General features: G+C 35.4%; 1 protein-coding gene across 1 annotated transcript; it reads left to right on the top strand.

Moving 5' to 3' along the window:
* Window positions 1-13554: 13554 nt before the first annotated feature.
* On the top strand, window positions 13555-15555 carry LOC122521975 (cytochrome P450 4C1-like). The gene is made up of 6 exons (XM_043642737.1): window positions 13555-13630; window positions 14388-14494; window positions 14677-14745; window positions 14854-15028; window positions 15128-15304; window positions 15392-15555. Exons 1-6 carry the CDS (start codon window positions 13555-13557, stop codon window positions 15553-15555), a joined length of 768 nt encoding a protein of 255 aa, XP_043498672.1.
* The last annotated feature ends 3047 nt before the right edge of the window (window positions 15556-18602 follow it).

The raw sequence follows: 18602 nt of genomic DNA, 5'->3' as shown, positions 1-18602 counted from the left end.
TTTGCATGTTTTCTTATATCTTCACTTCTCTCTCGATCCAGTAGTGTTTTTCCAGCTATTCTGCGAAGAACTCTCATTTCGGTTGTCTCTAGTAACTGTTTCGTTTTGCCGTGTCTGGTCGAGTTTCTGCGGTATGTGACATAATAGGTCTTACCATTGCCTTGTAGATTCTTGCTTTGGTCTATATGTCAATGTTTTTGTTTCGACATATTGTGTCATTCAAACAACCCGCTATTCTGGATGCCTTTGTTGTCTGTTCTCTTACCTCTGCTTCAACATCACCATATCCTGAGATTTCTATTCCTAGGTACTTAAATCTCATTTCCTGCTGAATAACATTCCCTTCAATTTCCAGTTTGCATCTTAACGGCGTCTTTGATGTTGTCATGCATTTAGTTTTCTGGGCCGATATTTTCATGTTGAATGATTTGGCTATGCAGTTAAATCGGTGTAGTAGACGTTGTAGATCATCCTCATTTTCGGCCACTAATACAGCGTCATCAGCATAGCATAGGATGGTTATTTCTTCACTGCCCATTTTCTATCCTTTTAGCAGTCTTACGTTTCTTATTATTTCGTCCATAATGATGTTAAAAAGCAGGGGACTTAGGGAATCCCCTTGTCGGATACCACGACCTGCATCAATCGGTTCAGTCAAGGCGCCATTTATCTTTGCTTGGATCTTATTGTTTCTATAGATGTCCTCTATGGTCTTGATAAGATTGTTCGGAATTTGCCGGTTATAGAGGAGGTGTATAACATCCTTTAACTGCACTCGGTCGAATGCCTTTTCCAAATCAATGAAACACATATATGCTGGTCTGTTGTATTCAATTGATTTTTCTGTTATCTGTCTTATTATGAAAACCGCGTCTGTGCATTATCTACCTGATCTGAATCCCTGTTGTTCGTCTTCTAGATTCGTTAAGCTGTTAATTTTATTCGTTATGACTTTTGTTGTTAGTTTCAATGAAGTATTTAAAAGATTTATTCCCATGTAATTTGTAGGTAGTTTTTTGTCTCCTTTTTTAAACATAACTATAGTTGTGCTGGTTCGCCATTCATCAGGTATTTTGTGTTGGCATAGTATTTTTGGATTAGGAATGTTAACTGTTGTGTGAGATGTTGGCCACCATATTTTAGTAATTCGTTTGGGATGCCATCTTGCCCTGAGCTCTTTATTCTTTAGTTTTCGAATAGCTGTTTCTACATCACTGGACTCAATTTGTATGTCGTTTTTAGTTACTATTTCTGGCGTATTTAGTTCCACTTGAGGTTCTTCTGATTTATAGAGCTCTGTTAGATAGGTAATCCAATTTTCTTTTGTGATCTGGTTTGTTTCGATCATTTCATTGACCTCCTTTCTTTGATTTCTAATAAATCGCCAGATTTGTTTTTGGAGTCCATAGAAGTCACTCTCCATTCTTTTCGAAAAAATCTCCCAATAATGTTGCTTTGTTTGCCTTACTAATGTCGCTGTTTGATTCCGGATTCGTCTATACGTTTCGTATGACTCAGGTGTTCTTAGTGTCCTATAGTTAAGGTATGCTATTTTCTTTTTTTGCATATTTCCTTAATCTCTGGGCGGAACCAAGGAGTTTTGATCATTCTAGCCCGGTTTTTTACAGTTCGTGTTCCCAGGGCTTCATATGCAGCTTCTAAAATGTTGCTTCTTAGTTTCTTCCAGGCTATGTTTATGTTATCTTCTTCTTTTATTGGGCTTTTTTCGATTTTTTCTTTCAACCTGTTCTCGTATAGTTGTTTGGTTGATAAGTTCCATAGTGACTCGATGTTTATTTTCACTTCTTGAGTTGCTCGTGCAATATTCCTTTGGGGTTTAAACTTCATTCTTATCTTGCTAATAGCAGGCTATGATCGCTTCCTACATCCGCGGAATTTACGTCCTGATATCTAATATTTTCATATAAATTTTCATAATGTATAAAGTTCTATTCTTTCGGTTATTCGAAAAGTTTGTGAAGAGAAAAAAAAATATAAAATAAACATTCTTATGTTTCGACATCAATATGTCAAGTATATATTTATAAATTAGTACGAACTTCTCGATTTATTAATCCAAGTAATCCCTCGAATTGCTGAATATTATTATAATAATGTAATAATCTTATACGATATATAACTATCATTTAAAGATATTTATGAATATTATGTAAGATAAAACATGTCACACACACATTTATATATATAAAAACATTTATAAAAATTAAAAAAAGCAAAATGTACTGATATATTATTAGTCGATTATAAGTATATGCTAGAACTCATGTAATAAAGTATAATTATAGAATTATACAATAGTAAACAAAAACTCAAATAATATTGTTCTATATTATCAATAGAAAATTTTAAACGAAATATATATCGCAATATAATTCACAATGAAATAGTATAGCATTTATAATAATACTACTTGCCAATTTCTTTAATGATTATTTTTTTTTTTAACACAGATATTAAGAGAAGCAATCAAGAGGATTTTCCGAGCATGGTAAAATCGATACCACGAAATTTGTCGGTATTTACGATGTGCGGCTAAGCGATTTCAAATTTACGGCATGAAGTCGTCTTTCTTTTCTTCTTCCTCTTTTTTTTCTCAAGCGGGTCTCACTCATCCAGGTACTAATCGTACTTAGCGCTGCTTGACTTAAATGATCGAGCGAGAATTAATGGTGTCATCGCGCTGTGGCAATTTACGCATAAAGTAATTCAATATATCTTTTTTATATTTAGTGTTGACTGATATCAATATATTGATATTTTTTTATTCTTTCTTATATATATATAATAATCTTTGGTCTTTTACTAATTAATTAAGACAATATTGCTTTTCTCTATAACAACAAAATATTTATTTAAAATACTTAAACAGTTACATTATAATTTAGCAAATAATTTACTAACCTATATCAACAAAAGAAACAACATTTAAAGCCTTTATTTCTTGTATCTTCTATCTTCCGGAGCTAATTGTAATCTCTCTCTCCCGGAAGATATCTATCTACTTATACAGCTAAATCTCAGGTGCCCGTCACGACCTCTGATAAGCTTGTCAGTGATGCGGTAAATATAAATTAAAGAAAAGCACTTCGATATTTGTGACATGGTTTTCTTTATATATATATATTAGATACGTAAGCCTAATACTAAAAACAGGAAAAATATATAAATTCTTTAAGTACCGATACACATATATATGTAAGATTTTATTGTATAATGGTAATATATATTTATAATGGTAATAATAAAGTAGTATTTATTAAAAATAAGTAACAAGGTATAATGTTTGTAAAAAGAAAATAAAATGGTAAGTATCTATAATCTAATAATCTAATAATCTAATAATAAGTGTAACTCCCCACGTCCCGAAATCAACCGCAAGGAACACCCGAATCCGACTCGTCGTCGTCTATCTTAATCCTTCGCCGTTCCCCGTTGTCTTTCGTACCTCCCGTTACACTTCAAATCTTATTCAACTCTCAGAAAAACGCAACCCAGAACAGAACAGAACAGAACGCACCGTCCTTCCCGTCGCCCACTTATATCCTACATCCCCTCCATCGTCTTCCGTTGTTTCTCGTCATCTCCCTGGAAACTTCCCGATCATTCCAAGCCACGCGCAAATGCTCTTCCGGTATTTTACATTATCGAGAACATTCGGGAGACTTCGATGTAGCGATACAAAGGCGACAAGTCCGGATGATGTAACCTTAAACCTATAAACTAACATTCCTTTCTAACGCTCTTCCTTTGTCTCGACCGGATGCATTCTTTTATTTCTTTCAATTACTTTCACACTCATACCATTCACACATTCATATCTATACTTCTTACAATTCAAAAACCCCACACTCGGCCGTTCTGACAGAATATATCTGTCCTCAGATATGCCACTAATCGTACCACCACCATCAAAAACCTTTACATCTTTCCGAATCCATGGTTCGACAACAAAGTAACAACCAAGAATCTTCCTTGTGGTGGGGATAGCCCCACGGTCAATCTTATCCAACCAAGCTTTCCATTTATGAAAATTCCGCAGCACTTTCCCCGCGATGTTACGTATTCCCTCGAAACAATAATCCGCTTTTCGCATGGTGGGTGTGAACGCACGACAATCTATAACTATCTTAAAATCTATTCCTAATAGATACACTCTAAATTTTCGCAACGACTTAGTAATCGCAAGTACCTCCAACTCACAACTAGAATATTTTTCTTCGGCCGGAGTGGTCTTTCCACTCGCACAATATATCAGGTGAAACATATCGTCGGTATTGTCACGCCGCATCAAGATCGCCCCGTATCCCCTACCAGACGCATTCGTATAAAGCTCTGTTTCGGCGTTCACCCTGTACAGTCGCAGTACCGGTTTATTACACAATATCTCTTTAATTTTCTTGAAGGATTCTTCCTCTTCACGCCCGAACTTAAATTCTATTTCTTTCCTCGGTAGATTAGACAACGGTTTCGCAATAACCGAATACCGTGGCACAAACTTTCGAAAATACCCCGTTGGTCCGAAAAAACTTAGTACGCCCCTGCGATTAGTATCTACCTCGTCCTTTTCTTTTGGCGATAGCCCTCTCAGACACGAGTACACCGGTTCTTCGTCTTTTAAAACAATATTCTTTTCCAAACCCTTTTCGCGGACTTCCTCTGGTCGATAATTCGTTATTAAAGTTTCTATTTTTCCCTTATGCCTTTCGTTTGCAACATGAGATAGATCCATTTCATTACGCTCGTTAATTACATCCATTTTCAAAATTTCGTGTACATCATCGTTCGTTACCGGACTTTCCTTCGTATCGCGGATGGAGACTTTACCCGCGTCAATTACTACGCTTACCTTTCTCAAAAATCGTTACCGATAAGCAAATCATAACCCAATAAAGTATCAGGAACTACATGCAACCTAATCGGATACTCCATCTTATCAATAATGACCGTCGTTTCTATTTCGCCATACGTACTATTTAAGTCAGAACCCACGCCTTTAAATCGCAAAATTTCCTTACCCAATTTGGGTGCGCCGATCTTAAAATATTGGTTCGCTGTAATTAGACTAAGATCGCTACCCGTATCTATCAACGCTGTAACATTACTGTCTCCTAATTGCACTTCTTTAACACACTTTCCGCCGGCTTCTGTACTCACACTACACACTTGCTTCGGCGTCTCCTGAGGCTTGATGTTCTTCTGACAATCTTTTGATACATGGCCGAATTCATCGCACTGATAGCATTTCACGCTCTTGGTCCTAAATGGACACTCTCGTCTCCGATGACCCGACTCTCCACAATTGTAACAGCTTCCACCGCCGGTCCTCGTAGATGATCCACGTGGTAGTTCCTCCGTTTCCTTGCTCTTATGCACCTTCGGCGTCTTCGATTTTTTCTGCAGCTCTTCTTTCATTGCCTCATAGAACGTAAACTTCTGTTTCAGCTCGCTAATCGTCGTTGCCCCGTATAAGATCATTTTATTAAACGGCTCATCTTCTATACCATTCACAATGTACTGTATTGTACTTGTCTTGTCCAGTCCTCCTTGAGCAGCAATTTCGCACATAGTGTAGATGTATTCCTGATAGGATTCTTCAGCTTTCTTCATTCGTTTCCTAAGTAACTCGTGGACCTTATATGCACTTGTCATTTCCGCAAATTCGTTCAACAATGCCTTCTTAAGCTGTTTCCACGACTTACCACATTTCTCGTATCGCACGAACGATCTCGCCGATCCTCGCAATAACCGTCTACAATATATAATTTTTCGAGTACTGTCCCATTGGCATACTTCTGCCATATCATCGAAATCTCTCATCCAACGCTTAACACTAAGCGTATCGTCGCCACTAAATGTTTGGAGCGACTCTTCCACATCTTTGAAAGTTAGCATCTGCATTGCCTTCGTAGAAATTTCATCCTCACTGCTTTCCGCTTCTTCCTCTTCGGAATCATCATCATCATCGTCATCATCGTTTTGCCGCAGCTTCTTTTCCCTAGCTGCTCGCAGGCGTTCCGCAAGTTCCTTCTTTTTACCTGTCGACCGTAAGCCCATCTCCTTCAATTTGGCTTTCAAGTCCAGATACCTCATTTCACTAATATCTGGTTCAGCCGCCACAATTGTCGTATTTGCCAGATCTTCTTGAGATGACCTTCCCGACTCCATGATGAACTTACTCACTTTCACTGCCCTAGACTTATAGATACTCACAAGCTCGTTACTTCGATTCTATCCCGGCTGAGCCCCCAAAAATGTAAGAATTTATTGTATAATGGTAATATAAAGTAGTATTTATTAAAAATAAGTAACAAGGTATAATGTTTGTAAAAAGAAAATAAAATGGTAAGTATCTATAATCTAATAATCTAATAATCTAATAATAAGTGTAACTCCCCACGTCCCGAAATCAACCGCAAGGAACACCCGAATCCGACTCGTCGTCGTCTATCTTAATCCTTCGCCGTTCCCCGTTGTCTTTCGTACCTCCCGTTACACTTCAAATCTTATTCAACTCTCAGAAAAACGCAACCCAGAACAGAACAGAACAGAACGCACCGTCCTTCCCGTCGCCCACTTATATCCTACATCCCCTCCATCGTCTCCCGTTGTTTCTCGTCATCTCCCTGGAAACTTCCCGATCATTCCAAGCCACGCGCAAATGCTCTTCCGGTATTTTACATTATCGAGAACATTCGGGAGACTTCGATGTAGCGATACAAAGGCGACAAGTCCGGATGATGTAACCTTAAACCTATAAACTAACATTCCTTTCTAACGCTCTTCCTTTGTCTCGACCGGATGCATTCTTTTATTTCTTTCAATTACTTTCACACTCATACCATTCACACATTCATATCTATACTTCTTACAATTCAAAAACCCCACATATATTATAACTCATTTGATATACTTACTTTAGGAACATTAAAATTTAGTTATCTGTTTAACAAAAAAGTTGTATAAATTATAATTTAAACAACGTATCTGATACTTTCTACATTTGCGTATAAATTTTTGTTATACCAAAATTTGTAATGACTTATAGTTTTAAAATCATTTTTGGAATAGCCAGTTTGTTGTAGATTATCTAGTGACTATAAGATTGTAGATTACTTACTCATGGTAGAAGGAGCCTCTGCTGGAGCTCTTCTATCTAGGCTTGTAAGGTCCACGACATCACCTTCTGACGAGTAAGTAAGGGTCATTGGTCTCGTTTGTTTGTACGTTCTTACCAGGGTGACGGAGTCCGTCTCAGTTACTTTTACCCCTTTAATCCTTTTACGGATTAATTGCCAAGCCTCGTTCGCGTTGCTCCCCTTCCTTTTTGTAGTATTTTCTATTTCGCAGGCCAGGTCGCCTACCTGCGATGCGGTGCCTGTTGTTCTATCCTTAGCTAGTGATAGGTCAACTACCCCAAGCTCATTGCAGTTGCTGGTTGTCGATGGCAGGTAGCTTGATCTACTACCATCTGTCTTCGCCACAGCGTTGGTTTCCCTCCCACGAAAACTAATGCTATGAGGCGTACTTTTCATTATTTTTAAATTTTAAATAACGGAAGGTAAGCCCCTCCAATAGAAAGGGAAAGAAAGGAAGGAAGTAAGAGAAAAGAAAAGAATAGAAAAGTGGGGACACAAAATATAAAAAAGAGAAATAGCCAGATAAAAACATTCTTTCATTATCTATACCGTCCCTTATAGTCGCTTTTTAGGACAAGCAGGGAATTCTGTTGGAGTATACTACTACCCCTTACCAACAAGGAGGACCCTGATGCAACCCTGACGCTGATTTCACGATTGATAGCGCGAAGAGCAGCACTTTTCTGACATCTAACTCTGATAAAACATATGCAGCTGATTTTTACCTTTATACCGATTCATTCGATGACAAGCATTATTTACTATCAACTAATAAAGCGATAAAAAAAATTTTTGAAAGCTTGAGTAGCATTTGGCTTATCATCGCGTTCAGTGCTGATTAGCTGGTCAGTAATTATGCGTGATAAAGTTGAGAGGTGGAGAGAGGGGGCGCATTTACTTCGGGAACTGAGACAAAAAAGGAATGAATTCGTCATAAAATTGTGGTACTTATAGTGAGAAATATGCTGTTGTTTATTTCGGATAGTTCCGTAAAAATAGGTTTTATTTTTATAATTATTAATTTTATGCATTTTGCCGCTATTTCATTTCTTAGCTTGTTTCTTGCGTCGATTATATGTTTTATAATAACGAGAATATTTTTTCACAAGTATATGATGACGTAACATCGTTACTAGATCATGTTTCTTAATTTATCTAAAATTATATGCAAATATTCCTATACATTTAGTATATTATTTTCAATTTTAAGTCTTGGATCATTGTAAGAGCATGGATCAGATCAGAGGTCTGTGTTGATCGGTTTTAGGCTCCCAACCACTTAACTGAAAAACGTGTGATTGCTAAAATAACAACGAGACATTTGGCTTTAACCAAAAGTTGTAGAGAATTGAAAAATACATAAAAATAATCTTAAGTTTATCTTCGTATCTGCAAAATTAAGCGCGAAAATGTTTTAAAAGTAATTTTAAGAGTGGGGAAGCAAGTCTTACCCCTCCGTCGATTTTTACACGCAAGCGGGCTAGTGTTCGTGCGAGCGTCCGTGTGTACTAATACACAAACGAAGGATCTTCGACAATTCAGGTTTTTGAACCTTGTATGCGAGTGCGAGTGAGACTAGTAACCGATATTTCTCTGTTTCAATTTTTTCTTTCGATAGCAAGCATTTTTCATTTTGGCCATCGATTGTCGAGCGTTCTATATATATCGGCGTACAAGCTTATAGCACGCAATTTTATTATTTATTGTAAAAAATAGTGAACCTTGAATAAAAGAAAAACAATAATTTATTTTAACAGAAACTATTATTATTTAGTCAAGAGTCAAATAATGAATTAATTTTGTGTTTTGACACAGAAAATTAATTAGTACAATTAATTGATGTAAATTTTTTGCCTCACAAAAATTTATTTGTATTTTAAATTGAATACGTATTCTTTTTTCGACGAAATTTAAAATTTAAAAATTTTTCCTAAAAATTATGGATTTTATAAAATTTTAAATTACTGATTTTTTGTTTTGTAAACATTTATTTGTTTATTGAATTGAATACATATTTGAAAAAAAAGAATTTTATATCTACACATAAAATTAATTCAAGATATACAGGAAAGGATATTCTAAAAATAGGGAATCTATTTTTGTCTAGACATAATTTTAATTCACTTTTATTATGTTATAAGAAAACAATAATGCGTTTTTATTCAGTTTTAAAGTCATAAAAATTGTACAAAAAAATCAAGTACCTGTCAATTAACGCGCTAGCATAAGTAGTATCGTCTTTGCTTCTCGTGCCGGATATTAACGTTCGATTCTCCGTGGGGGAACTTTTTTTTATAAGTTTTTCTATCCTTAAAAAGGAGACAGTCAATGAGTCCCACCACAGATTTTTTTCAAATTTTTAACACTTTAGTATTCTATATGCGGCAAAAAGCTTTCGAGTTCCCAACGCCACTTAATAATAATACTACATACATTTACTCGGTAAAGTATTTTAACTACAAAGAATATTGCTATCCTACTTACTATTGCATGTTACAATATCAGGATAAATAGAACGATTGTAATTTATCTTAATTCTTAGATTAAAATCAGCAAATTGTTCAAGTTGAACGCGTTACTGATGTCCAGCGAAACCAGGAAATCAGCACGACGCCTCTTTGCGCACTCTAATATATAATTCTTCACTATCACATAAGCGCTTACCGTCGAACGACCAACACGGATCCGATGGTCTTGACCGAAGTCCGCTTGGCCTCCCGCTGAGCCTCAAGTTATAAGTCGATCCTTGGTTGGTCCCCACTGAACCTAGCTCTAAGATAGAGCCTTCAATCCGCGGTAGCCGTAGCCCTCAACACCGCGACATTGCGTTACCATAATGTACCCTGAAATTCCTGTCCTGGGAGTGTTTACCGCAGGTAATCTATTGATACAGTACCTAAAACTTTTTAGGCGTTTTGTTCGCGATCTTGTAACTGTCTTCTAAATGTCTAACAGGATTAACCACCGATTTTTTCAGGACCCGCACAATTTCAGCAAGCTGCCTCAGGTCCTACTTTTCGTCACACGTAGCTAGCGCTAGTCGCTGCTCAATGCACGACCTTGCCTTGCTTGCTGAAATCTTCCTAGCCGTGGAAGTTGTAGTAGTACTGGTAGTGGGGGGGGGAGGGTTTCTCGTTCTCTTTCATATCTACTTTCTGAGAAGCGCAATCTCTTTTAAAAGGCTTTTATTCTCCTCTGCGATGCTTCTGTTTTCGGCCCGAAGCTGGGCTATAGACTCCGCACTCTTAGCGTCCCCGAAACCTCTAGCCCCTAGAAGCTCGTACAGGACTTTCATCACCTCGAGAACCTCGAGGTGATAACGCTTCATACGTCCTGAGATGTCCCTTTTGAGGTTAGCTTATCACCTTCTTTCGGAATCGGCATCCAGCGTATATTCCCTGGCCCGTTCGAGTAGACTGCTTGTTTCCATGCCCATGCAGGAGTCTTCTCAGAACCTTGTTTCTCCGGGTTCGTTAAGTCCACAACCTCTCCCTCTGAGGAATAGGTTAAGGGTCTCGCCCACTTAAACAACCTCCCTAAAATTGGTGAAGCCGAGCCGCAGAGCTTGACTCTCTCTGCGGCCCTGGCAGCCCTTTGCCACTTCTTCAGGTGACGTTTTTCTCTATCTGTCGCATTTGTTACATCGCAAGCCAGGTTGCCAACCTACGATCTATTGCCTGTAGCATTTACCATAGCCGAGCCAAGGTCACTTACCCCAAGCTCCTGACAGTTTCTTGCTGTCGACGATTGCACCTACCACCACTTAATACCGCCGTGGCATGGGTTTCCCTTTCGCGCCAACTCTAATCTGGAATGCGTTTTTTAAATAATAAGAAAATGCTATTCTCCAAATGTTGTTTTTCTTGGCACTTTCTATAGTGAATGCCATAACCTCAAAACCGTCACAATTGTCTGCAATTATTTTTTTTATAATAATAATAGTAAAGAATAAAATATCCAGACGTCAGCCGTGGTAAAACGCTCATAACGTTGGTCTAAATTTTGTACCTATGTTACCTAAGTGACTATATATGGACTGTCGCTAAACTTAATTAGTTTCCCTCTAATGTATACCAGGTATGAGAGATTGACTCAATGAAATTTGGATTTTAGTAAATTACATGCAATTTGCTGACCACTCCCTCTCAGACTATTACAATTTTATGTAACAATAATTTTCTAATGAATTTCTATTGAATCATAATCAGACAAGATAGTGTAATAAAAGAAGTAATAGAAATTGTTTGGGAATAAGCGTTCCCAATGGACGGCGACACCCGACAGTTGTCGCGCGATGAAGACACGCCTCGTTCCTCAGCGACTATTGAAGACTCGCCGTAACGCCGGCTTCTCCGGCAGCCATTGCAATCGAAGTTTTTTAACGCGTACAACGTGCACACCTGAAAGAAATCTCAGTTTGCTCATTGTCGATCTTATACCATTTGTTTGACCACTCAAGTGATTAATACAGTCTCTCAAAGCCTTACGCAGGGGATTAATACATTCCAGAACTTCTCTTAAGCTTTCTCACTTACGGTAACACGTGACACAACTACCTGTTTGTAACGGAAATATTTAAAATTAAACCTGCCTATTGTAAAGTGCTCAGCGTCCATCTCACTTTTCTTTTTATTTCCACAACTGAAATATATAACATTTATAAATCCTACGAGAGAAACACGTGCGATTAAAAAATTTGTCTAACACTTTTTGTAGAATATAAGACTTAAACAATTTGAAATTAATGTCGTGAGTTCAGGTAATTTAATGTACGAATGAATGAGATAGGAAAGGGTAGATAAATCAATCAACACAATTTTACGCGATATAAAACACTTGCCTAGGCATAAAAACTTTCACGGAGTTGAGAGATAAGCCAGGGCAAGCAAAGGCTTTATTCAAACAAATAGTACAATGTAAATAGTACCCTGTAGACAAGTTAAAGAAAGAATACAAGCACTAATTTCGTTGCGAGGGACCTCTTTTTTTCTTTACGCTAGAGATCTCTCTAACCATTGTTTCCACCGCAACTATTCATGATACCCCACAATCTACTTAGACACGTTATCAGTCTTACAAATGCGCGTCATCCTCGTCGCCAACAACCTCAACTTGGGTGTAGCCCGTACCGCTGCAACTCTATCCTACATTGGTAGACCTTCAAGCACTGTAAAGAGAAATCGCTACTCGCGGTAAAAAGAATGGTTGTGTCCGTGCATAACCCCTTGAATCTTAGTAAAGAGCGCGGTTGTGTCCATGCACAACCCCTTCAAACTTAGTAAAGAGCGCGGTTGTGACCATGATCTACCCCTACAAACTTACACGTCAGTAGCTCGGAAGCACACCACAAACAACAACACAGCTCTCACTTATAAAAGGCCAATATGGCGAAGCTTTCCTTTTCCAGAAACGAAAACTTACTCTCGCTATCCAGATCTGGTCTGCTGCGTGCTCCCTCGAGACCAAGGCTCCACGCACAAATCTTCCCTCCAACATACCGCAAGACGCACTCGCATGTACAAGTCATGCTAAGGCGGTCATACATGTATCTCTGATGCCCCTTCGCGCCCTCATAACTCATCTAAGGCAGACGTGACCGATCCTATCTAGGGTGTAATTCTAACCAATCTAATATCTCAACGTCGTCGCTATCTAACCTATTCGGCGCGCAATACAAATCGGTCAAATACCCTAATTTCACCGAACAAGCACAATAATTTAATATTTCAATAAGATAAGTAAAACTGTGTATTTCATCTTGAATAATTAAAACTAATCGAAACGGTTATATAATAATGAAAAATAAAGTCATTTCAATCTGACCTGTAATCGAAAAACTTCTTGCTTTTCATTTATTGTATCTCGTTTATCTAGTAATTATTTATTAACATAATCAAAGTCAAATAGTGGGAAGGGATAAAAACATGATTTCTTTAAAAAGAAACTATGTTAATAACATCGATTAACTTCTTCTAATTTAAAAAACTATATAGATTGCGACTATGCAAAATAATAATATTACGCACGGAATAAATGAATAGATAACATACAGGTTTTTGTCTAATTTTGTCCACACGTGTTGAAAGTATCCTTGACAACTGGACAAAGTATGATCTCGATTTTGCTTAAATAGGTTCCCCGTCTGATGATTTTTTCCTAGTTTCTGTTAAATAACGAAAGATACAAGAAGTGGCTGCGAAGTGTTAACTTAATATCAATTCCTGGCTTACAAGATAGGACCCAGCAATTTTAAAACTATTTTAGCTTGTTTTATAGTTTTGTATTTTGTTTAACTAAACATGGTTTATATAAATAAAGTTAGTACTTCAACAGCAATAATATTAATTTAATTCTATGGTCTTAAATATATAATAAATAAATTTCGTGAGTTTATAACATGGCAAAAGATTTTTCAGGACCTAAAGCTTACCTTTTGATTGGAAACCTGAATGTTTTCCTTGGTGATTTAATAGGTACATTTTTATTTCACTTTTATCATGTCTATTGTTGCGTATCCCACGCAACGAGTGAGTAGGGCGAAGCACCTAGGCGCGTACGGCCCTGCCAAAGCGTTAGACGCGTGCGACAGAGCAATATCGTTGTTTTTAGTGGTAACCACGGTAGCGCTAAGATGCCTGCAAGGGCTCTTTCTTTATTCTAGCTCGCGTTCTCCCACTACATTTATTACGCCAATCATATGTATCGACAGCCGCGTTATGCTCGAACTTTTCGGTGATTGGTGCAGCATTGCATCGCCTTTTGGTATAAAAGCCAGCGCGTTTTTGCGCCTGTTGTCACTCTGGATTCATCGCTCGAGATTCATCTAGCTGAGACTTGCGAGAACTACTTCAAGGAGAATTCTTTGTATTGCGTAATACCATATCATCTAAGTTCGGCCAGCGACAAGAGACAAAGGCGGTCCTGCACTTGGCCAGAATTATCCGGATTTGTGGATTCTTCTTCATCGTATTCAACCAGGGTTTTTATGCCGAAAGGCTTTTCCCTGACGAGCCAAATAAAGCGTACTTTTTAGTACAGATTGGGCTCAAATAAAGTTGTTATTGTGTTCTTTATTTTCCTATCCTCCTTCCCATTAATAAGGAATCTCGATATCACTCGTAAGGGCATTTTTCGATTCACTACTATCCACTGGAGTACCGATTAAGGCATCGGTCGCATCAACATCTATATTTATGCAATCTCTATTGAAAGAATTTGTCTTACAATTAGATATAACTCATAACTTAATGAAATTATTCGCAAACAATTCTTCGCCGTGGCTATTGTGGTTAGGCCCTAAATTAGTCCTAATCTTCGATGATCCTGAAAGTATTGAGGTTAGATTTATCAAATTTACTGCACTTTATAAACGGTTTGCCTGAATAAAATTTTCTTTTAATTTAGTTTTTTTTATATCAATTTTTTGCTTCTTTTTTATTTTTTATCAAAAATTTATTTAAAATTACATAAACTTTCTTTTTATTCATTAAAAGTAAAAAACATTTTGCATTATTTTTAGGGAAGCGATACTGCCACTAATACACTTTCATTTTTATTTTTAATGTTGGCAACGTTTTCAGACATTCAAGTACGCACAGATTGCACTTAAGCAGTATTTTATTTTTCATTATCTTTTAAAAATCAATTATATTTTCATACAAAACTTGTATCATGTATTCAGCTTTTTCGATTGCAGAATCAAGTATACGAAGAGTTGTACGATTTGTACAGCTCAAGCGATCCGAAAGATGTTGCTATTACAATGGAAGATATTAAGAAAATGAAATATTTGGATCGAGTCATCAAGGAGACGTTACGTCTTTTCCCACCTGCACTAGTTATTGGGCGAACACTAAAGCGCGATACAAAAGGTATTTTTATATATAATAAAATTTTTATTGTTTATTTTTTTTTCCTACTGACTTTACAGTCTTATGTTAGAATAATATGTATTTATTTATTTCATTAAGTGAACGACAATGTGATAATACCAAAAAATTGTCATGTAGTTTTTGCAATATTTTCACTTCATCGAAAAGATAAATATTGGAATGATCCTTCAAGATTTAACCCGGATCGGTTCTTGCTGGGAAATTATAACCCGAAATGTTTCATCCCGTTCAGCTTGGGATTAAGAGGATGCATAGGTAAAAGCGCATCTTTATGCATTCTTGAAATACTATTCTAAACAATTTATCGGCAAAGTACATGCTAATTTATTATTACTTTTTTAGGTCAAATATTTGACATGACCAAAATGGAAGCAATCGCTGCTAGTTTATTGAGAAAATTTACTGTTCGAATAAACGATCCCGTATCAGTTCAAAATGTTAACATAAAATTCAGAATAACTTCGCAAACAACTGAAACTAAATTCTTGAGATTTAACAAGCGATAATATTTATCATTTTTGTCGAAACTATTTTCCCAATAAAATAATTGTAATAATTAACTGTACAAATAAAAATTAATTTTTAAAAACTATGAGTTTCCAGTTTTCATTAAGGATATCGGTATTCGTATTCTTAGCAATAAAGTATACAATATTACAAATAGACTGAAAAATAAGCACATTAAATTAATAATTAAGTATTTTACAAAATAACTCAAGAGATACTCAAGTTTCTTTTATCAATAATTTAGGTATAATGAGGATATTTGATTTTATTCATAGAAGTTAAATTTTTTATCATATGGTAATTTTTAAATTTAATATAAAGTTATTAGTTTTGAGTGAGTCTCTTCTCTGCATCTTCGAGTTTGATTCTCACTGTCCGAACGGTGTCAAAAAATACGCTGCACGATTCGATCCATTCCTTTCGTTACGGCTTTACGTAACCGCTTTCCTACTTCGAAGTAACGATAATAAATCCAAAAAAAATTCATGCGTGCAGTTCACACGCGGTAGAAGTGAATTCTCCATAAAACTAAACTTCTGTCGAAGGACAAATGAGAAATCGATAAGGTAAGAATTACATCTCCGATTCGTTTTTAATAACTTTCATTATTTTGTTAGAATAAAATTTACATTTTGGAGTAATGAACGTTTTTCTAATTAATAGCCCTATCGGGACCATCTTTCGTACTATAACTGTATGAGATAACTGTGCGAAGTCGCAGTATTTATTCAAGACACTTTATTTAAATAATAATACACACGAATTCACAGCAAGATAAGCTACAATCTAGTGAGAATTTGGATAATAAGAATCTGATGCTATTTTTTTTATAATTGATTGACTGATTGAGAAAAAAAGTAATTACTTTATACTGAATACAAAATATGTGGAATAATGTGAAAAACGAAGAGAATATATGTAGTGTTACGTAGACTCCGATACCGATACTCTTAGCCTGCTTTCTGTTTCTCCTTATCTTTTAGAGGAAGCCCAAAAATTAAAAATAAAAGTTCCCTTTTAAGCTAGTCAAAAAGAGCCAAACTTCCAAAATTTCTTATCAGCCTGCGAATTTCATCTAAGGGAAACTTGACGACGCTAATTCGAATGGTACAATTTTTTTGCAACTTGATGTGTAAGCTTTAAAAAAATAGGGTAAAAAAGGGTAAAAATGGGTAAAAAATAGCCTTTTCTTTGAATCTAGACATTTAATCAAAAAAAATTTCAAACGAAAGTTGCGGAGAATTAAAAAATACATAAAAATTGTTGTATGGTTTATCTTCGTATTTGCATAAATAAGCGAGAAATATTGGAAAAAATATGGTTAAAATAATTGTAAGAGTGGGGAAGCAAGTTCCGCCTCTCAGTCGGCATTTACACGCGAGCGGGCTAGTGTGCGTGCGAGCGTTTGTGTGTACTAATACACAAACGAAGGATCTTCGGTAATCTTCGGGTCTTTGGGCCTTAAATGCAAGTGCGACTGAAAGAAGAAACCGATATTTCTCCCTTTCTATATGTTTAGGCGATAGCGAGTATTTTTGTCTCGGCCGTCGATTGTTGAGCGTTCTGCATACGAGTGCGAGTGAGACAATAAATTGATATTTCTCTTTTTATATTTTTTCTTTCGATAGCGAGAATTTTTCGTTTTGGCAATCAAGTGTCGAACGTTTTGTATTTATATATATCGGCGTATAAGCGCGGCGTTTTTTTATTTATTGTCAAAAATTATGAAATTTGAATAAAAGAAAAACGATAATTCATTTTAACAGAAACTAATATTATTTAGTTAAGAGTAAAAATAATGAATTAATTTTGTGTCTCGCCATAATTAATTAGTATTAATTGATAAATTTAAAAAAAAAATAAATAATAATAATAATTAAAATTGATTAGAATTTATGAATATAAATTTTTTGCCTCACAAAAATTTATTTGTATATCAAATTTAATACGTATTCTCTTTAAAACGAAATTTACAATTTAAATATTTTTCCTATTAAATTATTCCTATATATATTTTAAATTACTGATTTTTAGTTTCGTAAAATTTATTAGTGTATCATATTGAATACTTATTTGAAAAGGAAGAATCTTACATCTACACATAAAATGAATTCAAAATATACAGGAAAGAATATTCTAAAAACATGGAATTTTTTTTTTTGCTAGACATATATAATTTTACTGTTTTCTTAGAACAATAAAAATGAATTAAAATAAAAATGTCTAGCCAAAAAAAAAAATTCCATTTTTTTAGAATATCTTTTCCTGTATATCTTGAATTAATTTTATGTGTAGATATAAAATTCTTAATTTTCAAATATGTAATCAATTTAATACACAAATAAATATAATATATACATATATTTTACTCGGTAAAGTATTTTAATTGAACAGAGTATTACTATTTTACCTACAATTGTTTGTTATAATATCAGGATAAAGAGAATGATTGTAATTCTCATCTGTATTCTTAGATTTTAATCAGTAAATTGTCATCGAGTTGTCAAAGCATAAAAATCGCACAGCATGTTATCCAGTTTATTAATTTTCAACCTAAATGATGATCACTATAGAGAAATAATGAAACAAATTGAAACTAATAAATAATAATACATACCCTAATTAACCTCAAAAAACTAGTAATAATAATACATACCTCAATTACCCTCCAAAAAAACTTCTATTACTAATATTCACAAGTAATCAATGTTTTTGAAGATCCTTTTAAAGATATTCACAGTTATTTAATATCAAGCACAACAATATGTAATAATTAAATAACTTCAAAACACGTAAATAATTGTTATTTGTATCGATATAAAACACGTGTTGTGTATATAGAAAGATTAAAATATAGATACTTATCAGTTAATACTAAATGTAAGGGAGATTTATCGACTTACTTCATGGAGTTAATTTCAAATCGCTTTGCCCGCGCATCGTAAATACCGACAAACTTTATCCTGTTAATTTTTTGGTTAGTGAGCACAAAATCGTAAAAATTCACTCCCATCATTTTTTTCCAAACGCGCTAAAAGAAGTATAA

The sequence above is a fragment of the Polistes fuscatus genome, unplaced genomic scaffold, assembly GCF_010416935.1.
Source record: "Polistes fuscatus isolate 324 unplaced genomic scaffold, CU_Pfus_HIC Scaffold5, whole genome shotgun sequence".
NCBI classification, from domain to species: Eukaryota; Metazoa; Arthropoda; class Insecta; order Hymenoptera; family Vespidae; genus Polistes; species Polistes fuscatus.
Note: the sequence above shows the minus strand (reverse complement) of the source record. Positions and strands in the feature narration are given on the sequence as shown.

Excerpts from the sequence above, each read along its gene's own strand:
- LOC122521975 (XM_043642737.1), top strand. The coding sequence starts at position 13,555 with ATGGCAAAAGATTTTTCAGGACCTAAAGCTTACCTTTTGATTGGAAAC. Across the intron at positions 14,495-14,676 it reads ATGATCCTGAAAGTATTGAG|GGAAGCGATACTGCCACTAA; the intron begins GTTAGATTTATC and ends CATTATTTTTAG. Across the intron at positions 15,029-15,127 it reads ACTAAAGCGCGATACAAAAG|TGAACGACAATGTGATAATA; the intron begins GTATTTTTATAT and ends TATTTCATTAAG.